Source organism: Hypomesus transpacificus, unplaced genomic scaffold (genome assembly GCF_021917145.1).
Source record: "Hypomesus transpacificus isolate Combined female unplaced genomic scaffold, fHypTra1 scaffold_137, whole genome shotgun sequence".
Classification (NCBI taxonomy): Eukaryota; Metazoa; Chordata; class Actinopteri; order Osmeriformes; family Osmeridae; genus Hypomesus; species Hypomesus transpacificus.
The window spans coordinates 410916-438374 of record NW_025813711.1 but is presented as its reverse complement, the minus strand read 5'-3'; the positions used below and the strand labels follow the sequence as shown (position 1 = coordinate 438374).

Below are 27459 nucleotides of genomic sequence, written 5' to 3'. Positions count from 1 at the left end.
AAATTGACGTTGAAAAATATGTTTTGGTCTAAAAACAGATGTGCTGTTTCTGTTTCTTTGTCAAATGTAAGAAAAGATTGTAAGTTGGCTTACTCTCGTTTTGGAAAAGATAACCAGACAGGTTCCTCATATTGCCAGATTGATTCGTTTCCTCATGTAGCTCTTGTCAAGGATATACATGAGACATGGTCAAATTTGGGTTTATGGGTAAAGCAATGTGAGGGACAGCAATTTTGGCAACAAACACAGGATTCTTGCGTGACCTACAACCCAGAGTTAAATGTGTTCAAAAAGGTTTTGTGTTCAGTGGTACAGACAGAGAGGTCTGTCTTGTTAGAAGAGAAAACACCTGAATGTGATGTTACTTCAATGCCTGCATTGCAGGGGATACCAAAAACGCTCTGGGCTCAGGGTAAATATGATGTTGGATTAATTAAAAGCATGGAACCTATTGTGATTATGCCTAAAGCAGATTTTAGGCCTCGAGTACACCAATATCCGTTGAAACAGGAAGCAATCCATGGCATAACACCAGTTTTTGAGTCGTTTTTGAAAGCAGGGGTGATTGTACCTTGCAAAGGTTCTCCAGTTCAAACGCCAATATTTCCTGTAAAGAAAATTCGAGATGAGGGGCAGCCTATTGAATGGAGATTTGTTCAAGATTTAAAAGCAGTAAATAACGCGGTTTTTCCAAGAGCATCAAATGTTGCGAACCCTTATACGATTTTAAATCAAGTTCCAGATAATTGTGGTTGGTTCAGTGTTGTAGATTTAAGCGATGCATTTTTCAGTGTGCCTGTTCATACTGATAGTCAATTTTGGTTTGCGTTTTCATTTAATGGTAAAACTTATACGTGGACTCGAATGCCACAAGGCTTTGTGGACAGTCCTACGTATTTTCACGAGGCGTTGAAAAATTATCTTGATTTGTTGATACTTACAGAAGGTACAGTTAAACTACAATATGTTGATGATATATTGTTGACGAGCCCAACTAAAGAGCAATGTGAAAAGGACACTGTACGACTGTTGTGCCATTTGGCAAAATGTGGCCATAAAGCGAGCGCTTCAAAATTGCAGTTTGTACGAGAAAAAGTGGTTTTCTTGGGTCACAAGCTGACAAAAGAGGGAAAGACTCTCTCAAAATAGAATTACTGCTGTGCAATCAATTCCTAAACCAGTTACTGTTAAGCAGATGAAGAGTTTTTTGGGAATGACGTCTTATTGTAGAACGTTTATAATAAACTATTCTGTGCTTGAGGCCCCTTTGAGTGCTTTGGCTCATGCTGTGGGTTTGAGCGCGCATGACAAAATCACGTGGACTCCTGAGGCGGAGAATGCCTTCAGGGAGTTAAAATTAGTATTCCAAACAAGCCCTACTTTGGGTTTACCTGATCAAGAGAAACCTTTCACACAGATGGTTGATGTGAAGAATGGCTTTATGGTTTCAGTTTTGTTGCAAAACCATGGTGGAAAGCTGAGGCCTGTTGCATACTTTTCAGCAAAGTTAGATCCTGTGGCGGCTGGACTGCCTATTTGTCTGAGGGCCGTGGCAGCAGCGGGAAAAGATGTGCACGCCTCACGCGAGTATGTTGGATATGCTGATTTGACTTTGATGGTTCCACATGCGGTGGCAATGTTGTTGTTGGAACAAAGGACCTGCCACTTGTCAGCTGCAAGATGGCTGAGGTATAATAAGTGTTTGTTGGATATGCCGAACATTACGATTAAACGTTGTAATGTGCTTAATCCAGCTACTCTCTTGCCGATTGAGAGTGATGGTGAACCACATGACTGTGTGGCTACAGTTAATGAGGTTTGTTCACCAAGAGTGGATTTACGGGACACACCTATTCCAAACGCTGAATGCGAATATTTTGTTGATGGTTCAGCGTCCAGAAACGTGAATACAGGACAGAATCAAGTTGGATATGCAGTTGTCACTTCGCATGCCATTGTGGAATCAAATTCATTGCCAGCGAATTTATCTGCTCAAGCAGCCGAATTAATTGCGCTCACGGCAGCCTGTCGGTCAGCTAAGGGAAATGTAGTTAACATATTTACCGACAGTCGATATGCATTTGGAGTTACACATGACTTTGGCATGATATGGAAGCATAGGAAGTTTCTCACTTCCTCTGGAAAGCCAGTGGCACATTATCAATATGTGTCAGATTTGTTAGATGCTTTGCAGTTACCAGAACAGATTGCTGTATGCAAATGTGAAGCTCACACTAACAATACAGATTACGTTTCACAGGGAAATGCTAGAGCGGATGCTGCGGCCAAAGCAGCTTCTAGATTACCTGTATGCCACGATGTGATGACTTGTATTCGTTTTGATGTTGGTTTGTGTTTACAGGATGTGAGAGATGGGGAGATGGTGTTGCCATGTCCAGATAACCCTAACTTGACAACTTTAAGTTTGCAGGAAATTCAAACTTGGGCCAAATCACAGGAAAAAGCCCTTTGGAAAAAGGAAGGATGTGTGAATAGAGATGGAGTTTGGTATGGTCCAGATGAGGGTCGCATACTCAAACCATGTTTACCTAAACATCTGTTTCGATATTTTGCTCAGTTGACACATGGGAAAGATCATGCCTCTAAAGGTGGTATGATTTCCAGCTTGCGTCAATTTTGGCATACAAAAGGATTTGCTATGTATGCACAGTCATTTTGTCAGAAGTGTCTCATTTGTGTTACAAGTAACATAGGCAAAGGAATCCAAACACAACAGTCTTCACAGCCAAGTCCAGACAAGCCATTTGATTACTTGCAGATGGATTTTATTGAATTGAATCCTAGTGAGGGGAAGAAATATTGCTTAGTGATTGTTGATATGTTTTCCAAGTGGGTTGAAGTTTTTCCAAGTTCAAAGGCTGATTCAGGTACTGTTGTGAAGGCCTTGATAACTGAGATAATACCTAGATGGGGTAATCCTTTGAGAATAAGTAGTGATAATGGTTCACACTTTGTTAATGATGCTATCCGTAAGCTAGGAAGTTATTTTTGTATTGATTTGAGACAACATTGTGCTTATCACCCAGCAAGCGGGGGTGCAGTTGAGCGAGAAAACAGAACTTTGAAGAATAAGTTGATGAAATGTTGTAAGCACACGGGATTGGCATGGACAAAGGCTCTCCCGATCGTCTTGTTACAGATGAGGGCTAGAGTTAGACCTAAGTTTGGATTGAACCCTTTTGAAATCCTGTTCGGCAGGCCACCGAACACAGGGATTGGGCCGACACGAGGTCAGTTACCTACAACTGACCAATGTGAGGATGTAATTCTTAATTACTGTGCAACCTTGTCGTCTGCTTTATGTGATATCCACAGACAGGTGAAAGAGGCCATTCCTCCTCCAGTGACTGGTCCGCTGCATAATCTGAAACCAGGGGACTGGATCGTGGTGAAGGATTTGAGACGCAAGTCCTGGAAAACTCCAAGGTGGACGGGGCCATTCCAGATTCTTCTGACGACTAATTCAACGGTCAAGATCGAGGGAAGAGCAACGTGGATACACGCTAGCCATTGTAAGCGTGCACCTTGTCTGGAGGCGGAAGCAGAGGATACGCGTTCTGTGTAGTACCGAGGAGAAGCTCAGAGTCTGTGCGCATAGTGCAGCTCTTTGAAAGTTGCTTTTGGCAATATTGATCGTCGTTTGCAATTGGTTCAATTGGACTGCACTGCCTGAAAGAAGTTTGCCTGCAGCCACCTGAAGATGGTCACTACGAATGCACGACCATGGCACCCGTTCTGACAACCTGGACTTTGTGGTATACGGGGTACATTGGGTTTTGTCTTGGGAATGGCATTTCTTATTGTGTTTCCACTTTTGTATTTTGAAAAAAGTATGAATAATTCCAATGATACTATGACAATAGATGCCATCAATTCAACTGTTTCACCTGCTGCGTTCCAGATGTTGAAAGGTGATGAGGGAGAAGTTGCAGGTGAAATGGCATCGGAGATGAAGTTTAATTCTTGGTATGAGTTAGCAACATATTCTGTGAAACAAATTTTAGGCAAAGAACATCCAGAGCGTTTGTATTGCCAGCCACTTAAGGATGTTCCATTGATTATGCCAGCACCATTTAATTCAACTAGTTGTTATGATTTTAATTACGATCGATTTATTTCAGGAATTATTGATATACCAACAAGGTGTGTTGATAATGGTCATATTTGTCTTGTACAAGAATTGTCCAATCTGTCCTACTAACTGCTATCATTACCAGAGTTCTAGTCAGTGGTATTCATTTGCTTCCAAATATGGGTGTGCAGTGGTGCGCCCTATGCTTACTGGACCAATTAAGAACAAGAGGACGGAAGATGTTCTGATTGATTTTGTTACAGTTCCTGGACAGAAGTTTGAATGTTTTGAGAAAAGTTCCGATATTATTAAAACAGTATTTGTGGGGAACTTTAGTGAAGGGAAAGTAAAGGCTGGTATTTGTGGACATATTTGGGTGGTGAACACAGATTGTGCGGCAATGCAGTTTAGAGATATTAATGGTACTCTACATCCTTGTCACAGTTTTTGGGCCTCTGCTATTGAAGATAGTGAGGGAAAACATCATACTCCACCACCTTCTAGCCCATTGGTATATCCAGGACGAGATATAGCAGATATATTTTGGTATTGTGGGGATAGAGTTAGATCACAGTTACCAAAAGGATGGGTGGGAGTTTGTGCTAAGGTGATGTTAGTTAGTAAGACATTGATTAGGCCTTTAGATAATGTGACGGTTGGATCAGATAGACGGAGACGTACTGCTCCTGTTGGATCTTTTGATAGTGGAATTTACTTAGATGATATTGGAGTCCCGAGAGGTGTGCATACTGAGTTTAAAGCTAGAAATCAGATAGCTGCGGGAATAGAATCAATCTTTTGTGTACAATGTACTGTTAACAAGAATGTGGATTGGATTAATTATATCTATTATAATCAGCAACGTTTTATCAATTACACTGTTGATGCGATTTCTGGGTTATCAGAACAGTTGACTAGGACTTCAGAGATGGCATGGCAAAACAGGATTGCTTTGGACATGTTGTTGGCTGAAAAGGGAGGTGTTTGTATACTTTTCAAGGATACATGTTGTACGTACATTCCCAATAATACAGCGAGTGCTGGGTCTGTTACCAAAGCATTATCAAGTATGCGTACTTTGGCATTGGAATTGGCTGAACATTCTGGCTTTGATGATTCAAAAGGAGTCTGGTCATGGATTGACGGATCTTGGGAAACGGTTGGTAAATGGAAGGCAGTCCTTTTGTCTGTGCTGTGTGGGGTAGGCGTTGTTTTATTGATATTGTTAATTTTGGGTTGTTGTCTATTCCCCTGTGTAAGGAAGATTGTAGAAAGAATGATGGCTCAATCTTTTTCAGTCCAGATGGTGGACTATAGTCCTTTAGACGATTTTTACTGGGTTCCGCCATTTCAGGGAGAAGAGGTTGATGTAGACGATTTATACGTCTAACATTTTTTGGTGGTTGTTTTGATTAAAGGGGTTGACTTTATTTTTCATCTGCATCATCTGTGTTCAGTGTGGATGTTTTGTAATGGTTTATATTGTTTTCTGATTTGCTTGTACTGATGTTTGTTTCTTATTTTTCTTAATGGTTTCTTTTTGGGTTATGGTTTATACTGTTGGTTGACATTGATTGTACAAAAAGAAAAAGTGTGGGAATGAGTACCAAGCAAGACGGAGCCCTCATATTCATATGTTGGTATGGATTCAAAATGCACCGGTATTCGAGGAGAACTCTGTTCAGGAGGTGTGTGATTTTGTCAATAGGCACATAACATGTCAGCTGCCAAACCCCAACCCTGATCTTTACAAAATTGTAACGGAAGTACAGACTCACAGCAAAAATCACTCAAAGTCTTGTTAAAAAAGGTAATAAACACTCTAGGTTCGGATTTCCTAAACCTCCTGTGAAGAAAACCATGATCACCCGACCGTTGTCAGCGGATGTTAGAGAAGCAAGTGGCTAGGCTGAATCAAGTGCTGAATCGGTCATGACCCCAGTCAATGCCAAAATGAAGTTACGTAAAACCAGTGTGGGATTTGCTGACAGACCCTAACCAATCCTTTGAAAACACTGCACAACTGCTTGCACTTGTGTAAAGTAGTGCAAATTACAATGTGTCTCATTCTGGTACACAAAAAAAATATCACTTGCCACAATCAAGTTTTCTGTCTACATTCCTCCAACAGGTCTTAGAATTGTCAGGTAAGACCAACATCCACAGAGAATCATGTATTTTTGAACAATACCACATTGTTGTTAATCTGAGATCATGTAACTGTTGATGTAAAGAAAACCTAATCATCTGGTTAAAATATATTGTTGCACTGTATCCATTATTCAATTTATATATTGTTGCACAATATTAATTTTCAATCCATTTTTAGGGGCATTTTAAGTGTTCACAGTATTGGATAAAAATATGGGTAATATAGTTTTCCAGGTAACCGGTAACGGGAGTACAACGACACTTAGGAATGCTTGGCTGGACCTGATGTTATTTTCCTCCAGGTTCACAACGACTCTTATTGAGAGACTTGTTGCTCTTGTTGGTTAGTTATAACGGATTTAAACTTTGTACTCGCTGTGAAATATTTTACTGTTGATTGTTCTTCTACAGGTACACTCTTGCACCTTTTGGGTTTCACGTTGTTTAATTGTACTTGCACTTCTTGAGTTTCATGTGGTTTAATTGTAACTTGTTTAACTGCATGCTCTTATGGTTCTTCCCTTTGGCACTTATTTGGATTTTCACAATGTATAATTCATGTTTTGGCTGCTTGCAATGTTTGGGGCTACCTCGTTGTTATGATCAGTGAACTTTGCTCTTTTGTAAAGCTCTCTCTTGGAAGTCGCTTTGGATAAAAGCGTCTGCTAAATGCATAAATGTAATGTAAAGGTAACCATGTTCTGTTAAGCAATATTTTAACATATTTTGGCCTGTGCATTTATTAGGGTGGGTTTGGGTCAGGGTTGATAAATACACAGGCCAAAACTCTGTCAACAGCATTGTACACAGCTGCTGTACACAGCTGCTAACGTTTAGTGTAGCAGACATACATCAGAAAGTATGTGTTCTTGATGACATACTTTCTGATGTACGGATATTACTACCAGCTGAAACCCCACTCCATCCCCTTTCATTAGGGTTCCTCCGTCAGGAGGACCCTATTGTAATTGTTGGTATTATTAGGGTTCCTCCGTCAGGAGGACCCTATTGTAATTGTTGGTATTATTAGGTTCCTGCGGTAGGAGGGAACCTATTGTTATTGTTGGTATTCTTATTATTATAATTTTTCTTCTCCTTGCGCCCCAATATCTCAAAAGGTCCCTTGTCATACATTTTCTAATTTGGCACATTGATACTACATCCAAGTGGGTACCCCCACACCAAATATGGGCCACATCGGACCATAGGGGGCGCCACAGGCCACGCCCAAAAGTCCGATTTTCAAAGTGATGGCATTTCCACCTTATTGCTCCAATTCTTCTGAAACTTGGTGTGCATGCCTCATTTTTCATGAGGAACAAAAAAGCGTCAGGACCCATAAGGTCCGCCATGATGGATTTTCCTGTACAGTGATAACTGGGAAGAGGCCCCGGGGAAGACCCAGGACACGCTGGAGGGACTATGTCTCTCGGCTGGCCTGGGAACGCCTCGGGGTCCCCCAGGAGGAGCTGGCGGAAGTGGCCGGGGGGAGGGAAGTCTGGGCTTCCCTGCTTAGGTCGCTGCCCCCGCGACCCGATCCCCGGACAAGCGGCAGATGACGGACGGACGGACGGTGATAATTTGGGAAAACATTCAAAATTCCTCTTCTCTTGAACCAAAGATCTAATTGACTTGATATTTGGTACATATATGTATCATTGACGTGTTTAAAAATGTTACTTAAGGTAATTGAATCAAGTACAAAATGGCTGAAATGGGTGTATTTATGTATATGTCCACATTGCCTCAATATGTTTGTGTCACTAAATCAAATGTATTTTTGAAGGATGGTTCAAACCTAATAGGCTTTAAGGTGACATGCCTTTGAAGTACCATGCAAAGTTTCACCTTGATATGTCAAAATATGACTGAATGTCATATTGTCATAGCTGTTTGAAATTGGACCAAATCTGACAATGCTCGCCATTGGAGAAACAGCTTTTTTGATTATCTTTATTGAATTTTGTGTATTCCATGGTTTTTAATTTTTTATTCTGACAAAACAGTTTCTAGTCTTCAGATAAATCCTCCGGTTGTAAAACATAGCAATGCGTGTTTATTTGAGCCCATCACAACACTCCAATCATCTGTTTAGCGAGACTGTGTAAACCACTGCAAAACAAGTCAGGTTCACCACAGTAGCTAGCTACTTGTAGTCTACGCATGGTAGAGATAACGCTAATGGTTATCTCTAATGAAGTAAATTGATTGTTCAGGTGGATTCCTTGTCTGTTGCACAAATTCATTTCAGTGACCTAAGCCAGGACACATCCCCACTGATTCTAGGCATGGTTTGAAATTCCCTTCCATGACAAGTTATGGCACTCCAAACAACCTTTTTAAAAAAATATAAGTAAGTTATTCTTTACAGCAGCAACCCAGTCATCCCGTTGTCCCATTTTCATAGGAAATGTACAAGCAGTTTCAACTTTGGCTGAATCTAACAACGCTTACCACAGGAGAAACAGCTTACTTTTGAATACAGTTACTGAACTTGACACTATTCAACACTGAGAATAGCTCATTTGGCTGGGATGGTGACCTGTAAAGTATAAGGTAGTAGGTTGGAATCCAGCCATTATCTTTTGGCCTGTCATCATTTTGATTATCTGTTTAATTCAATAGAATGACATCATTCTGAAGTCCCACAAACAATTTCACCTTGGTATGTCAAAATATGATTGAATTGGATCAGTTTCAACGTTGGCTGAATCTAACAACGCTCACCACAGGAGAAACAACTTACTTTTTAATACAGTAACTGAACATGACAATATTCAACACTGAGAATAGCTCAATGAGCTTGGATGGTGACCTGTAAAGTATAAGGTTGTAGGTTGGAATCCAGCCATAATCTAATGGCCTTTCATAATTTTGATTATCTGTTTAGTTAAACAGGACGACATCATTCTGAAATGCCCTACACAAATTCATGCAATTTCACCTTGAAATTCCTAATCTTTGTCGCAAAGCTGACCAAAGCTAATACTCTGCCCTTTCTATTCATACAATCTCAACAGTTGGTGTGTAGCAGAGAGGATAGAGACTGACTTGTAACCTTATGCTCATGAGTTCAAATCCCCATTAAGCCTATTGTTGTTGGCCAAACATGAAGTAGTTTTGCTCTCTTGTTGTCCAACTCTCGATCTTCTACAGTGTACATGTTTATAATATTTTGCGGAGGAACCCCTATCGCTGCTTGCAGCTATATTTATTATTATTATTGTAATTTATCTCATTAACACGTTGGTAAAAAAGTTTTGAAATTTGGCATATTGATACAATATGCCACAACAACTGCCCAAACGCAGACTGGCCCACATCAGACCATAGGGGGCGCCACAGGCCACGCCCAAATGTCCACTTTTCAGAGTGATTGCATTTCCACCATATTGCTCAAATTCTTCAGAAACTTGGTGTGCATGCCTTATTTCTCATGGCGAACAAAAAAGCTTCAAGGACCCATAAGGTCCGCCTGATGGATTTTCCTGTACAGTGATAATTTGTGAAAACCTTCAAAATTCCTCTTCTCTTGAACCAAAGGTCTATTTAACTTGACATTTTGTACAGATATGTATCATTGACGTATTTAAAAATGTTACTTATAGCAATTGAATAAAATACAAAATGGCTGAAAGGGGTGTATTTATGTAAATGTCCACATTGCCTCAATATGTTTGTGTCACTAAATCAAATTTCATTTTGAATGATGGGTTTTCAAACCTAATAGGCTTTAAGGTTACACGCCCCTGAAGTACCATAAACAATTTCACCTTGATATGTCAAAATATGACTGAATTACAGCTGTTTGAACTTGGACCAAATCTGACAATGCTCACCATTGGAGAAACAGCTTTTTTTCTTATCCAGTTACTGAGCTTTGTGTATTCCATGCCTGGGAATGGCTCAATTGGCAATTGAATCAAATACAAAATGGCTGAAAGAGGTGTATTTATGTAAATGTACACATTGCCTCAATTTCTTTGTGTCAATAAATCAAATATAATTTTGACTGATGGTTTTTCAAACCTAATAGGGTTCAAGATGACATCCTTCTGAAGTACCATAAACAATTTCACATTGGTATGTTAATATGATTGAATTAGAGCTGTTTCAACCTTGGCTGAATCTAACAACGCTTACCATAGGAGAAACAGCTTACTTTTTTGTACAGTAACTGAACATGCCAATACTCAACACTGTGAATGGCTCATTGAGCTGGAACGGTGACCTGCAAAGTATAAGGTTGTAAGTTTGAATCCAGCCACACTGAGTCTGTCTTAAATTTGAATATATGTTTAGTTAAACGGGATGACATCGTTCTGAAGTACCATGCGTAATTTCACCTTGATATGTCAAAAGATCATTGAATTACAACTGTTTAAACTTTGGCCGAATCGAACAAGCCATGCTACAGGGGATTCAGCTTTTTTTGTTGTGACAGAAACTGATCAGCACTTCTCAGCCTTGCGGGTAGCTCCATCGGTTGAAACATTGTCCTGCAAAGTGCAAGGTCACAGGTTTGAATCCAGGCACAGTCTTTTGGCCTGTCATAATTTGGATTACTTGTTTAGTTAAACAGGCAGACATCATTCTGAAATACCATAAGCAATGTCATGCAATTATACTTTGAAATGTCAACCGTTTCTTAGCTTTTGTCCCAAAGCTGACAAAAAACGAATACTCATATCACACAGTCGGAGCACAGCTAGATAATCAGCGTCAGCACCCTTGGGTACCCAGCATGCAGTGCGGCACGTCCAAAAACGCAAAGACTTGTGGAAAATAGTTTGGTTACAACAGCCTTGGGAGGGATTTAAGTTGTTGTGTTCGTTCAGTTAAATGTTTGTAATGTTATTTTTGGTTAGTTAATATAATCTTGTTGGTCACCCTGATTGTGTATGTTGTTTTGTTTAATCGGACAAGAGAGTCGGCTGCTAAACTATTACAGGCTATTCTTGCAAGGAGCTGAATATTAACGCTGTTCTAGCTCAGTTGCCCACATGACTTTAGTTAGTTGTGCATTGACTGAGAGTTTGGAATTGTTTTTGGCCAAACATTAAGTCGTTTTGCTCTCTTGTTGTCCAAGTCTCGATCTTCTACTGTGTACATGTTTATAATATTTTGCCATTTTGCGGAGGAACCCGCATCGCTGCTTGCAGCTATATTTTCATTTGAATTTTCCTGTCTCCTCTGTAATGTTAAGTTTCCTTTGTAACGGACAGGAGACAGATCTTGTGTGTCCTCTGTAATGTTAAATTTCCTTTCGGATGGACAGAAGACACAGTCCTCCTGTGAGTAATATGTAACGACCCATGCCGGTCTTGGCCTGGAGCACCATCTTAACTGTTCATCAACAGTGGACACATCACTGCAGGACCACAGAGACACATGTTCTCCCTGCCAGTGTTGAGGTTTCTTCACAACAGATAATAAGGTATTGTTTTCTTATTTAATTTCATATGTGATTCCCAATGTTTTGTTTTAATTCTGTTTTCATTCATGTATTCATGTTGTATCAATGCAATTGTTTTAATAACACTAATTGTACATCTAATATAACATTGTAATATTAACTTGTTCCTTCAGGTCTTCCTCCTCTGTGATCCCTCCACTTCACAGTGAAGACACTCAGGACTGCAGAGGGCTAAACACATAAAAGAAGCAGAACATCATGCAGCCGTATTCAGTTGTACTGGACATACATGTTGATCTGCCCTGCAGCAGAAAATAAGGTATTTCATTATTGTGAATTATAAACCTTTTAGCAAGTTTAGTTTCAGACTTTAGTTTATAACGATAACTTCCTGTTTTCTCTTGTCAGGACCAGCTCTGTCCTCCTACCCTCCATCTCCATTTGTGCATCCATTGCTGTGCACTGTTCAGTTCAGTAGAGACTAACTACAGTTGGTTCTTAAGTGAGAGATCAGGGGCCTGTTCCATAAAGGCCGCTCAAATAAGTTGGACTTAAAGTCCCAAACCAGACTTGAATTAGCAAGTCAAGCGGGGCTAAAGCGGTTCCATAAAGGCCAATTTCAGCTCACGCAATCCTACTAATTCACTTCAGATTAAAGCAGTCAAGCGAATTTCGCGCATGCACCCTATTCTTAAGCAGGCCGAGAGGTAAAACATGGATCATACAATCCACAACGGCAAAAGCAATGCACACGGCCACGTGACTTCTTCCAGAAAGAATGTTCCCTTTAAGCTTTGTACTATGACAGGTCCCACATCCTGCGCTTCATCAAAATGAAACGACACGCCATGATTGATGTGAACAATAGGCTACGTAGGTCAAGGTCCTTTTTAGACCTTTACTTCGTTGATTAAAAAACAGACACCCTCTAAACACATGTAAATTGACTTTTTTGACATTGTTAAATGAATAGCCTACTATAACATTTACATTTATTCATTTAGCAGACGCTTTTATCCAAAGCGACTTCCAGGAGAGAGCTTTACAAAGTGCATAGGTCACTGATAATAACAACATGATAGCCCCAGAGCATTCGCATGTAGCCAAAACAAGCACACATTGTGAACAACCAAAAAATAAGTGCCAAAGGGAAAAACCATAGGAGCATGTAGTTAGCAAGTTACAATTTGAACAACATGAATCTGTAAGTGCAAGTGTACCTGTAGAAAAAACAAGCAACAGTAAAATAAAAATATAAGATTAACCAAAAAATAGAATACAACAATTTAAATCAGCTACCACTAAGCAACAAGAGCAACACGTCTCTAAGTAAGTCATTGTGATCCTCGAGGAAACTAGCATTGGGTTCAGCAAACCATTCCTAAGTACCGTTGTACTCCCTGAACAAGTGCGTCTTGAGCCTTCTCTTGAAGGTGGAGAGACAGTCTGTGTCTCTGATGGAGGTGGGGAGTTGATTCCACCACTGGGGGGCCAGGCAGGAGAAGAGCTTGTGTTGGGACCGGGCAGTCTTGAGCGGTGGGACCACCAGGCGGTTGTCTGAAGAAGACCGTAGGTGGCGGGTGGGGGTGTAAGGCTGCAGGAAAGACTTGATGTAGTCGGGTGCAGTCCCGTTCACTGCTCGGAAGGTCAGTACCAGGGTCTTGAATCTGATACGGGCGTTGATGGGTAGCCAGTGGAGGGAGATGAGGAGCGGGGTAACGTGGGAGCATCTGGGTAGATTGTAGACCAGGCGGGCCGCTGCGTTCTGAATCCTCTGAAGAGGGCGGGTTGCGCATGCTGGGAGACCGGCGAGCAGCGAGTTGCAGTAGTCCAACTTGGAGAGGACAAGTGCTTGGACAAGCAGCTGGGTGGAGTGCTCAGACAAGTATCTCCTGATCTTCCGGATGTTGTAGAGCAGGGGTCGGCAACAGGCGGCCCGCGGGCCAATTGTGGCCCGCCAGCGATTTTATTTGGCCCGTCAAAATATTTCCAATGATATATTTTTTATAACGTTTTTTTCCCCGTCGACTTTTATTTTGAAACCGGAAACTGGGTATGGTGTCATTAGATGTTGTCGACTTCATGCAGCGCCGGCGTCGCCTGCAGCCCGGTTGACTTGAAGTAACCAATGGCATTCTCAGCTTCAAGGCAGCCGGCTGTCGGCGCTGCCGTCGCTGCATGAAGTCGAATACACTTATTGACTTTTCTGAAGTATTTTTTCGCCATGTCATCGCTACCATATGATCGCTACACCTCACGGCTGACAGATCGCCTGAGGTGAAAGCACAGTTATGGTTAGTAATCATGGGCAGCGCTCTCTATGGCAGCGCTAGGAAGGGGCTAGCAGGTGCTTCAGCACCCCCAAGAAAGACCAAAGCACCCCGATAGCACCCCCCACGACATTGCTTATTAATTTATAGTTTCAGGCCCGGAATGGCCATCGGGAGAATAGGGAGAATTCACGGTGGGCCGCTTTGCCCGCTTATAAATTGGGCCAGAAGATCGCCTGCTTTCTCTTTGTTTTTTTCACACACCGAATAACAGGATATGCCTTAAGTTTGTTAAGTTACTGTGTGACTGAAAAGTAAGCTAATAGGCTACATTATGTTTTAATCTAATTAAGCGCATGATCAGACCGTGCATTAAAAAGTGCAGTTCAGTTGTCGCGCATGTTTCTCAAACACAAACCATAATTTATTGTTGTGGAGGGAGTTAGCTAGATTAAGCTGAAGCGAAAAAAATAAAATGGAAGGGATAAGATCCCAGGAGGAACTGAAAAAGCCAGGTAAAAAATTAAATTTTTGCTCGCATTAATGTGAAGTTCCGATTTCACCTCACATTAAAACCTTGACTAGGTCCTAGTAATCCTATTCTCACTTGATGACAGTATTTATGTGCACCAACGATGACGACCCACCACGTTGGGATGACAGTGACGACCATGTTGATACAGTTCGTTAACAGACCACCAATGGGCTCATGCACATGGTTTATTATCGTTAGCTATTTGTAGTAGACCTACCCATTCTCCATATAGGCCTAGTTGTTGCGAGTGCACGTATCGCAAGGGCACCTATCGCAGCGTCTAAATAGGCAGTAACCCAGACTCTGGCCCGCCGTCTAGTGGCGAGGAAAAATACTGGCCCGTGGCCCAAGTTACTTGCCGACCCCTGTTGTAGAGGGTGAAGAGCTGGCGAGGGTCTGACAGTTTGCCTCCCCAGGAGACCTGGTAGGATCTTCCCGACAGGTAGGATGAGCAATCCACTGGAGTGCAGTGCCAGTGATGACCATCTCAGAAAGTCTGGAGAGCAGGATCTGGTGGTTAACCGTCTTTAAGCTCTTGACAGTTGTTCTTGAACCATTTGGAGTACAAGCATGAAAATTGTCTTTTTTGAAAGCTGACACTGAAGTTATTTCCCATGTTGTCAGGACCCCTGTCAGTCCTACTGGTGTTGAGTAATAGAAGCTTGAACAGAAGGTGAGAGTTTCTATTTCCGCCTATTTTTGTTTTGAAAACAGAGGCGTGAAGAGGCCTAGAGGTGGTAGGTATTAGCTGGAAGACAGAATTGGACCACAACTTGAAGCCTTACCCAATTCAAATCAAAAGTCAAACATAATACAGCAATATATTCATATTTGCCACATGTTTTTATAAGAGTACATCCAGGCATTTTCTAAAAGGGCCTTTTGGAGACTCCAGAATGACCCTTTGTAACCAAGGTCAAATTCTTAGGGTAAAAAGGTATTATTTTTCATAATTGTAATCTCTAATGAAAGGTGGTACTTAGACCTATCATATATAATAGCTAAATCCCTCATTAGTATTACTGAAACACAAAAACTGAAGCATGAACACATTGGAGTGCTTTATCTGATTCCCAGGATTGGCGCACAAAGAACACCTTCGTTTCATTATGCAAGTTTGCCGACGGAAGAAACAACTTGTTTACATAAAAGTGGTCTTGTCTCCGGTTAGCAACTGAGTATTCACAATATAAAGGCATCAAAATGTCAGTTGAACCCTCCCCTTTTGAATGACACCAAGATTGACCCAATATGAGCTTCCATGCCCCGTTGACAGCCTTCTAAAGCCAACTAGGTCTGTGCCCCATGCCCCCCCTGCCCCCCCCCTCCCCCCACACACACACACTCATTTTAAGCAAATCTCTCAAACTGGCTTCGACTGGCTCTGATATGAGCTAGTTTGCCTTGTAGCTTAGCGCTAACTGTAAATGAAAAAACAAATACCACCGCCTTTCGTTTTGCCAGAAAGCTGGGAGTCACGATCCGCTCTCAGCAGTTTGAAACCTGCTAGCTGTAGCGCAGACTCCGGGATCAGTTCACTCAGCCATGTCTCCGTAAAGCACAAAACGGGGCTATACGAGAGCGAACTGAAGTGAACTTCGAGACCGCCGCATTGACTGCAAGTGATCAAGGCTGTAGTTTAATATTGAGTTTAGCTAAAACTTAGTCTCTTGGGTAGAGCTGGAGGGTCAGCAGTTAGATAACCAGTTTAAACTGGTCAAAGAGTAGCTAGCCAGTGAGTCATTTTTGGTTTCAGGGTACTCAGGGTATTCTTTTGTTTGACAGTAATTGGGGGCATTGTAGATTCTAGGGTCTAGGTTTAAAAGCAGCAGTCACCTGGAATCAGCTGAGAGCGTATAGCGTCCTACTGAAGTGAACTTCGAGACTGCCGCATTGACAGCGAGTGATCAAGGCTGTAGTATTATATTGAGTTTAGCTAAAACTTAGTCTCTTGGGTAGAGTTGGAGGGTCAGCAGTTAGATAACCAGTTTAAACTGGTCAAAGAGTAGCTAGCCAGTGAGTCATTTTCGGTTTCAGGGTATTCTTTTGTTTGACAGTAATTGGGGGCGTCGTATCTGTGCATTAGCATATTTAAAGCAGCTAGCACTACAGAGACAGCCTCGTCTGGCAGCCTCGGCGCACGAAGACTCAGTCGAACAAAGACAGGGAGTCTACTTGCGGGACTCAGTCAAACAAAGACAGGGAGTCTACTTGCGGTAGTCCACCAAGGAAGGCCGACGGGGCCGGACCACCTTTTCCGATAAGTATCAACCTATTCATATTTAAATTGTATTCTACCTAGAATGTATTCATAGCTAGCATGTGTTTCCTTAGCATTCCTGTTCATTACACTACTACGGTCAACTTCTAACCTTCACTACCTATCCAGATCTTCTCCACCTGCCCTCTCTCTTCCTTTAGGGCTCTGGAACTGCCAGTCCGCTGTGAACAAGGCAGACTTCATCTCGGCGTTTGCATTCCATGCTTCTCTAAATGCCTTTGCGCTGACAGAGACGTGGATCCGTCCAGAGAACACTGCAACTCCAGCTGCTCTCTCCGTCAACCACTCGAGTTGCGGGACAGGTTTGCTTCTTTCCCCACATATTAGATACACATCCACACCACTCTCTTTTACTGCCAAATCATTTGAACACCATTATGTGATACTAACCGATCCTATCAAAGCATGCTTAATTGTTCTTTATCGCCCACCAGGACCGCTAGCTGACTTTGTGGAGGAGCTGGACATGCTCCTCAGCGTCCTCCCAGATGATGGAACCCCCCTGATAGTCCTTGGGGACTTCAACATCCACCTCAAAGGAACGCAGGCTGTCGACTTCTTGTCTCTCCTGACCTCCTTTGACCTGACGCTGCTGAGCACACCGGCGACCCACAAGGCAGGCAAACAGCTAGATCTCATCCTGACACGTAACTGTATCACTGACTTAACCTCTATAACCCCACTGCACATTTCTGATCACTACTTTATCCAATTCTCTGTCTCTCCTCCCCTCCAACTCCTCCTACCTCCCCTCCCCTCGTAACTTTCCGGCGCAACCTCCGCTCCCTATCCCCACCCCATTTCTCCTCTGTTGTAACATCCTTCCTCCCTCCTATTGACGAGTTCTCGTTCCACCCCACTAACACTGCCACGACACCACTTTAACTGCATCACTTGACTCTCTCTGTCCCCTGTCAACCAGGCCTGCACGATCTTCTCCCTCCTGCCCGTGGCTTATGGATGTTATTCGTGAAGAGCGGTCCACCCTTCGAGCAGCTGAGAGGAGATGGCACAAGTCCAAAGACGGTCTGGACCTTGATAAGTATCACTCCCTCCTTAAATCCTTCTCTTCTCACATAACTGGTGCTAAAACCCTCTACTTTCTGAACAAAATTAACTCAGCTTCAAACCCCCACAAACTTTTCTCCACCTTCTCCACCCTTCTTATCATTCTGCTGGACCTTTTTGCAGCGTTTGATACAATTAAATTAACCACCAGATCCTGCTCTCCAGACTTTCTGAGGTGGGCATCACTGGCACTGCACTCGAGTGGATCTCATCCTACCTGTCGGGAAGATCCTACCAGGTTTCCTGGGGAGGCAAACTGTCAGACCCCCGCCAGCTCTCCAATGGGGTCCCACAGGGCTCCGTCCTTGGACCCCTCCTCTTTTCTCTGCACACCACCTCACTTGGACCAATTATCACCTCCCATGGCTTCTCTTACCACTGCTACGCTGACGACACGCAGCTGTACCTGTCGTTCCCCCCGACCGATCCGGGGATCTCAGCTAGGATTGAGGCCTGCCTCGCAGACATCTCCGCCTGGATGACCGAGCACCACCTCCAGCTGAACCTCGCCAAAACAGAACTTCTCATCATCCCGGCCAAACCCTCCATCTCCCACGACCTCTCAATCACCCTGGGATCTGCGACGGTGACCCCTTCATCCTCTGCCAGGAACCTTGGGGTTACCATGGATGATGAGCTCTCCCTCACGGCCCACATTGCTGCGGTCTCCCGGTCATGTAGATTCACCCTCTACAACATCCGGAAGATCAGGAGATACTTGTCTGAGCACTCCACCCAGCTGCTTGTCCAAGCACTTGTCCTCTCCAAGTTGGACTACTGCAACTCGCTGCTCGCCGGTCTCCCAGCATGCGCAACCCGCCCTCTTCAGAGGATTCAGAACGCAGCTGCACGCCTGGTCTACAATCTACCCAGACGCTCCCACGTTACTCCGCTCCTCATTTCCATCCACTGGCTACCCATCACGGCCCGCATCAGATTCCAGACCCTAGTACTGACCTTCCGAGCAGTGAACGGGACTGCACCCGACTACATCAACTCTCCTGCAGCCTTACACCCCCACCCATCACCTACGGTCTTCTTCAGACAACCGCCTGGTGGTCCCACCGCTCAAGACCGCCCGGTCCCAACACAACTTCTTCTCCTGCCTGGCCCCCCAGTGGTGGAATCAACTCCCCACCTCCATCAGAGACACAGACTGTCTCTCCACCTTCAAGAGAAGGCCCAACACTTGTTCCGGGAGTACAACGGGACTTAGGGACGTCAGGTGGCTGAGCGGTTAGGGAATCGGGCTAGTAATCTGAAGGTCGCCAGTTCGATTCCCGGCCACACAAAATGTTGTGTCCTTGGGCAAGGCACTTCACCCTACTTGCCTCGGGGAAATGTCCCTGTACTTACTGTAAGTCGCTCTGGATAAGAGCGTCTGCTAAATGACTAAATGTAAATGTAGGAATGGTTTGCTGAACCCAATGCTAGTTTCCTCAAGGATCACAATGACTCTTGCTTAGAGACTTGTTGGTTAGTGGTAACTGATTTAAACTGTTGTATTCTCTGCGAAATATTCTATTTTAGTTCATCTTATTTTAATTTTTTCTGTTGCTTGCTTTTTCTACAGGTACACTTGCACTTAGAGATTCATGTTGTTTAATTGTAACTTGTTTAAATACATGCTCTTATGGTTCTTCCCTTTGGCACTTATTTTTTGGTTGTTCACAATGTGTGCTTCTTGTTTTTGGCTACCCGCAATGCTTTGGGGCTATCTTGTTGTTATTATCAGTGACCTGTGCACTTTGTAAAGCTCTCTCTTGGAAGTCGCTTTGGATAAAAGCGTTTGCTAAATGAATATGTTTAAATTTAAGATGAACGAAAGTCTCTGTTTTTCCACACTAGTAGCATCCAGTTTGTTGCTCAGCGAACGCCTGTTGGAGAGAAATATCCCCGGTAACGCTGTGCACACTCCGCGTCGACCAAGTCGCACCGGCCCGTTTACCTCCCCTACGACGCTTCGCTGCTAGGACAAAGCCGAGGGTGGCTTTGACTATAATTCCCACTAAATCTGCCGCTGGAAGCAGAAAAGTGGGAAATAGATCCACAGGAGTTGTAGTCCTGATGTTTACAAGTGCTTCTCTTGTTAGAGAACCCCGGATATCTTGGCAGAACACTGAATTAAAAGACAAAACAGTACAAAACAGGGCGCACCCAGCAACCGAGGCAGCCATGATCGGCACCATCTTGATGTTCAATCAAGTAGAACAGTGTTTCCCAAAGACTGGGTCGCGACCCTCAGGTGGGTCGCAAGAGATTTTTTTGGGGTCGCCTTGTCACGATCTGCATCTCTGCCAGTGGCGATTTCTTAAACAAACTAATGGTCAAATTCGTCAAAATATCCTGTCCTCAGTAGGGCCAGTATTTCAATGCTTATTCCTTTCACTACCACGTACATGTGCGAATTGGGATTTTCTGTGCTCACAAAATGAAGACCAAGCACAAAAACAGACTGAATGCTGCGCCTGATATGCGTGTTGCGCTTTCCTCCTGCACCCCGGACTGGAACGCGCTACAAAAACGCAGACAGGCCTACCTATCCCATTAGCAATGTTGAAATGGTCCAACATGTTTTGTATAATTTGTAATCTTTTTGTAATTAATACATATTTTGTTCCAATATTTATGGTTAAATTGAATGTGGGGATATCTTGTTGTTATTATCAGTGACCTATGCACTTTTAAAGCTCTTTCTTGGAAGTCGCTTTGGATAAAAGCGTCAGCTATATGAATAAATGTAAATGTAATGGCTTTGTTAACTAATGACACTTGTAGAATTGTTGTACATATCATTGATAATACAAAGCAGCATCCAGATACTACATGTGAAATATGATGTGACATTATGTTATATAATTCCCATTAAAGTATCTGACCCGCGTAAAATGTGAACCTCATTGCTGCACAAAATACATTTATGGGAGGATTAAAAAGTACAACAAAAGAAAGTCCATTATGAACATAAAAAAGTCGAAAACAGTAGAATGTTATTGTAGGGTAAATAGATATAACATTTTTAACAATTAGTATGTTGTGTTTTGTATGATTACCTTATCTGAGGAATACTTCCACAGCTCTACACTGTCCATGCTGTTTCTCTTGGCAAATTTAGGTCTTGCTCCTGGTGGAAAAGACAAAAAAAACTTGTTGAGAAGTACTCCACTCATAAGAGTTTATTGTTGAAGCTTTAAAGCATGAGAGGGTGTGGTACATCACCCAATTCCCCCATGGGTGTGCTGCAGTCATGCCAACCCTTACGGAAGGAAAATATATTGCAGTATATTGGAAAATATCATGTGATATATTAGGTAATATATGTCCATATATGGGATGTAATATTTATATTGTACGGAAATACATGGCATAATATATTGATGATAAATATATAACTAATATATTATAAACTATAATATATATATATATTCATGTAATATATTGCAATATATTGCAGAATACAGCAATGATTGCCGTTTTCCATATATTGCAACATATTCAACATGAATATATAATATATGTGTTTATATATCCCAAAATATATGCAGTTTATATCTATATATACTACCATAATGTATTCCGATTTATATTGGATAATGCATTGGTAATATATGTAAAGATATAGTGTCACATGTATGTTTAATATATGGTAGAATATATTTGAATTATATGTAAAAAATATAGCTGCAAACAGCAATGGCGAATTCCTCCTTCAAAATGGCAAAATATTGTAAAATTGACATAATAGATAGTTACACCGGGATTACCCAGAAAACCAAAAACTGTTTAAAAAAAAAAAAGATGCCTATGTCTGGAGTTTAACCTGGAACCCTTCGTTTACCAGCACAACCTCTCATCTAATTGAGCCATTCCAAGATCTAGACTTTGCAGTGTTCAGTTACTGAATAATAAAATAAGACGTTTCTCCTATGGCAATCAAAGTCACATTTGGTCCAAGCTCAAACAGCTCAAATTCAGTCATATTTTCACATATTAAGGTGAAACTTTGCAGGGTACTTCAGGCGGAAGTCACCTTAAAGCCTATTCCTGACGGGGGAATCCTAATTATATGGAAAGATATACATGAAATAAATGTACAGATATGTGTTCAATATATTGTGGAATATATTTTAAATATAGGTAAAATTATATGGAAAAATATTTGAAATATATAATGACAATGATCGCTTCCAGCAAACTTCTAATTCAGCCATATCCCCTAAATAAATGTCAATCTTACGGTATTTACGTTTTTGGGGGCACATTTTCAGTTAGCAGGTGGTACTGTTTGAATCGGGATTCCATTCGCAATAATGCCGTCGACAACCTTCTTAGAATACCTTCTTAGATGGCCGAGCGGTTAGGGAATCAGGCTATTAATCAGAAGGTTGCCGGTTCGATTCCCGGAACCGCAAAAATGAAGCTGTTTCCTTGGGCAAGGCAATTCACCCTACTTGCCTTGGGGTATGTCCCTGTACTTACTGTAACTTACCTGTAAGTCACTCTGGATAAGATCGTCTGCTAAAGGACTAAATGTAAATATCACCATATCTGTCTGTACATTGTATGGGCATGTTCTCATTTATATACACATGCATTGTACAATATATCTTTCCATATAATTTTACATATATTTAAAATAAATTCTACCATATATGAAGCATACGTGTGACACTATATCTTTAGATATATTACCCATACATGTTCCCATATAAAGCGGGATATAAATTGCATATATTTTGGGATATATAACCACATATATTATATATTAATGTTCCATATATTGCAATATATGGAAAATGGCAATCATTGCTGTATTCTGCAATATATTGCAATATATTACATGAATATATATTATAGTTTATAATATATTAGCAATATATCATCAATATATTATCCCATGTATTTCCATACATTATATATTGGTCAATGTAATGGAAAATAATATATTACAATATATTAAAATGTATTTCAAATCATATATTGGTATATATATTTTCTTTCCGTAAGGGAAGTGCCATTGATCAGCACAACCCATGGGTTATTGGTCAATACACCAGCCCAAGGCCGTAGCCATGGAGTCAACATTGGGGGGGACGAATACTTTTTTTTAAATGATAATTTCGGATAGTGTGCGTCGTAGCGTAGCAGCACATTTATATTATTATATCAACATATTGGGGGGACATTTTGACCAGATTTGAATATTGGGGGGGGATGTGTCCCCGCCAATATGTATTATGATTATGGCCTTGCACCAGCCCCCACATCATCCATTATTGTGTGAGATTGTACACCTCGTCGGGCACTATCCCTTATGTAACAACTTTCTTGTCTGACGACTAGAAGGGTCATGTGACCGACTGTCCGCGCTGTAACTAGGGAAAACCGCCTTGCGGTTATCCACTCCAATCGGATTTTGAATGGCATCGATTGCACCACAGGACTTATGATCATCGTTTGATCCCCCTGTTGTGTTTAATTGCTTTAATAATCTATCAGTCCCACCACAATACTAGCTCAACAGCGCAAAAACAGGGAAAACAAAGCTAACTAAGTGCTTAGAAGTGTTTGGAAGCTAGGACTGTCGCTGGCTAACACAACAGCATCCTGTGCTTTAGGGAACTGGATTATATGCTACAACCTAGCAGGTATAATTCCCTCAATTTGGACGAGGCTGAATGGAATCATAGTGCTCCGCTCTATGTCAGAGGTAGATAGAGAGTCAGCTAACTACGAATAGTAATACATTTAAACGTATTCATTTAGCAGACGCTTTTATCCAAAGCGACTTCCAAGAGAGAGCTTTACAAAGTGCATAGGTCACTGATAAGATGCCCCAAAAACATTGCGGGTAGCCAAAACATGAAGCACATATTTTGAACAACCAAAATAAGTGCCAAAGGGAAGAACCATAAGAGCATGTAGTTAAACAAGTTACAATTAAACAACATGAATCGCTATAAGTGCAAGTGTACCTGTAGAAAAGCAAGCAACAGTAAAAAATATTTCACAGCGATTGGAGTGCAGTGCTAAAACAGGTATCTCCTGATCTTCCGGATGTTGTAGAGGGTGAATCTACACGACCGGGAGACCGCAGCAATGTGGGCCGTGAGGGAGAGCTCATCATCCATGGTAACCCCAAGGTTCCTGGCAGAGGATGAAGGGGTCACCGTCGCAGATCCCAGGGTGATTTAGAGGTCGTGGGAGATGGAGGGTTTGGCCGGGATGATGAGAAGTTCTGTATTGCCGAGGTTCAGTTGGAAGTAGTGCTTGGTCATCCAGGCGGAGATGTCTGTGAGGCAGGCCTCAATCCTAGCTGGATCAGTCGGGGGGAACGACAGGTACAGCTGCGTGTCGTCAGCGTAGCAGTGGTAGGAGAAGCCATGGGAGGTGATGATTGGTCCAAGTGAGGTGGTGTACAGAGAGAAGAGGAGGGGTCCAAGGACTGACAGTTTGCCTCCCCAGGAGACCTGGTAAGATCTTTCCAACAGGTAGGATGAGATCCACTGGAGTGCAGTGCCAGTGATGCCCATCTCATAAAGTCTGGAGAGCAGGATCTGATGGTTAACCGTATCAAACACTGCAGAAAGGTCCAGCAGAATGATGACTGATGACCTTGAAGCCGCTCTGACAGACTGGAGGGCAGTGGTGACTGACAGGCGGTTCCATAGTGAGAGTGGGGCGGGCCAAGGAATTTTGGTTGGGTGCTGCGGCATATTAAATATACTATAAATATTTGTTTTCGGCGTGAGAAATACAATGTGTGGCGGGCGGGAGGGCGTGACTAAAGACCGAAATGACTGAGAGCCCTGCGTATGTCACAACTGTTTTAACTATGTGAGGCTGCAACATAGCCTATCACCATTCCCTTGCACTAAGGGAAATGGCAACAGAACCCTGTTTCATTCCACACTTAGTATTTTGAAGTGTAAATGAGCAGCACAAAATGTATGCTTTTTAATATATGCCATCTTTTTAAATAATAAGTATGCATACTTGAAATATCAGTGAAAACATTTCAGACCTATCTGCAACCGACTCAAGCACACCTCACAATTCCCCCAGAAATTGTACCCCTTCTAGTTTAACTTTTAAATGTTGAATTTTATTTATAGGGTGACATTTTTCACTTAAAAAAGGTTACACCCTTTAAAGTCTTTCCATCTTAACCACATGTTGTACGAGTGGATGTTTTTCAAACAGATGCTCCCTGTTTCAACTAAATGCACACAAGAGTGGACACTTTTCACTTCCTCTCAATATCCTTTTCTCCTTCCTTCCAAAACACATACTCTCTCTCTTCCTCACACAAACACACAACTAGGCTTTTCCCACCAGACTCAACCCTTTCCACCTCTCATCACTGCCAAGTTGGTGGTTTGGAATGAACTGTAATATTGATCTAGGGCCGTATTCACAAAACATCTCATATTTAGAGTTCTGCTAAATAGCAGTTGAAGTTCTTAACTAAGAATTTCCTCCTAAAATATATTCACGAAGCTGAGTGAGGTGTGTGTTTGTATATGTATCATTTAACTTTGAATTAACGCAGCTGCGTGAGACCCTGGCCTTTGTTTACATAGTTAGGGTCATTGTAGAAAGTAGCTATATAGCCCTGACTTCTGTAATCTGATTCAAAGCGAATAGTGTTTCACTGAGTGTGCATCGTGACTGTCTCCTGAGTAAGTAAGTGACTTTACATTTGTAGCTTGTGTTGTGTTTTTGCTAAATCTTGTGTCTGAGTAGAGCTGAGAGACAGCAGCTATCCAGGCCGTTACAAAGCAGTGGCGTGTTCAGGGAGTGGCCTAGGGTGGCACGGGCCACCCCTGAAATCTGATTGGCCACCCCAATATCTTAAAATATGATTGGCTATATGCCCAGTCAGAGGCGGGCTACCCCTTGTGCCACCCCTATCAAAAATGTCTGGACAAGTCAAAAGACGGTCTGGACCTTGATAAGTATCACTCCCTCCTTAAATCCTTCTCTTCTCACATAACTGGTGCTAAAACCCTATACTTTCTGAACAAAATTAACTCCGCTTCAAACCCCCACAAACTTTTTTCTACCTTCTCCATCCTCCTTAACCCACCTCCCCCACCCCCTCCCTCCACCCTGACAGCAGACGACTTCTTTGAGAAAAAATCGCTGACATTAGCAGTCGGTTTCCTAAACCCTTTCCTACCCTCTCACCGCACATGGCTGACCTAACTAAATGTCTAAACTCTTTCTCTTCCCTGTTCGAGGCAGAGATCTCTGACCTCATTCTCTCTCATCGCCCCACCTCCTGTCCCCTTGATCCTGTCCCCTCCCCTCTCTTTCAAACCATCTCCCCCTCCATCATAACTTTTCTTCTCCATGTCCTAAACTCCTCCCTTGCCTCCGGCACCTTTCCCTCTGCCTTCAAACAGGCCAGAGTTACCCCTCTACTCAAAAAACCCTCCCTTAACCCATGCCGTCCTCCAGAACTACAGACCGGTATCATTGTTACTATTCTTTTCAAAAACAATAGAACGTGCTGTATCTAACCAACTGTCAAACTTACTCTCTCAGAACAACCTGCTTGACCCCAACCAATCCGGCTTCAAGACCGGCCACTCCACATAAACTGCCCTCCTGTCAGTCACCACTGCCCTCCAGTCTGCCAGAGCGGCTTCCAGGTCATCCGTCATCATTCTGCTGGACCTTTCTGCAGCGTTTGATATGGTTAACCACCAGATCCTGCTCTCCAGACTTTCTGAGATGGGCATTACTGGCACTGCACTCTAGTGGTTCTCATCCTACCTGTCGGGAAGATCCTACCAGGTCTCCTGGGGGGGCAAACTGTCAGAACCTTGGGGTTACCATGGATGACAAGCTCTCCTTCACGGCCCACATTGCTGCAGTCTCCCGGTCATGTAGATTCACCCGCTACAACATCCGGAAGATCAGGATATACCTGTCCGAGTACTCCACCAAGCTGCTAGTCCAAGCACTTGTCCTCTCCAAGTTGGACTACTGCAACTCGCTGCTCGCTGGTCTCCCAGCATGTGCAACCCATCCTCTTCAGAGGATTCAGAACGCAGCGGCCCGCCTGGTCTACAATCTTCCCAGACACTCCCAAGTTACCCCGCTCTTCATCTCTCTCCACTGGCTACCCATCACAGCCCATATCAGATTCAAGACCCTGGTACTGACCTTCCGAGCAGTCAACGGGACTGCACCCGACTACATCAAGTCTCTCCTACAGCCTTACACCCCCACCCGCCACCTATGGTCTTCTTCAGACAACCGCCTGGTGGTCCCACCGCTCAAGACCGCCCGATCCCAACACAAGCTCTTCTCCTGCCTGGCCCCCCAATGGTGGAACCAGCTCCCCACCTCCATCAGGGACACTGACTGTCTCCCCACCTTCAAGAAAAGTCTCAAGACGCACTTGTTCCGGGAGTACAACGGCACTTAGGAATGCTTGGCAGGACCTGATGTTAGTTTCCTCCAGGGTCACGATGACTCTTATTGAGAGACTTGTTGCTCTTGTAGGTTAGTTAGAATGAGGTTAACTCTTGTATTCACTGTGAAATATTTTACTGTTGATTGTTCTTCTACAGGTACAGTCTTGCACTTTTTGAGGTTCATGATGTTTTAATTGATTACTTGTATATAGGGCTG

General features: G+C 42.7%; 1 protein-coding gene across 2 annotated transcripts in view; it reads right to left on the bottom strand.

Annotated features, from left to right (window-relative positions):
• The window catches only part of gpsm1b (G protein signaling modulator 1b), a 147137-nt gene that overhangs the window by 48352 nt on the left and 71326 nt on the right, over nt 1-27459 (bottom strand). For both annotated transcript variants that reach the window (XM_047051065.1, XM_047051066.1), the window contains exon 10: nt 20868-20938. In XM_047051065.1, coding sequence (XP_046907021.1) covers nt 20868-20938 — 71 coding nt within the window. The remainder of the gene's footprint in view (nt 1-20867; nt 20939-27459) is intronic.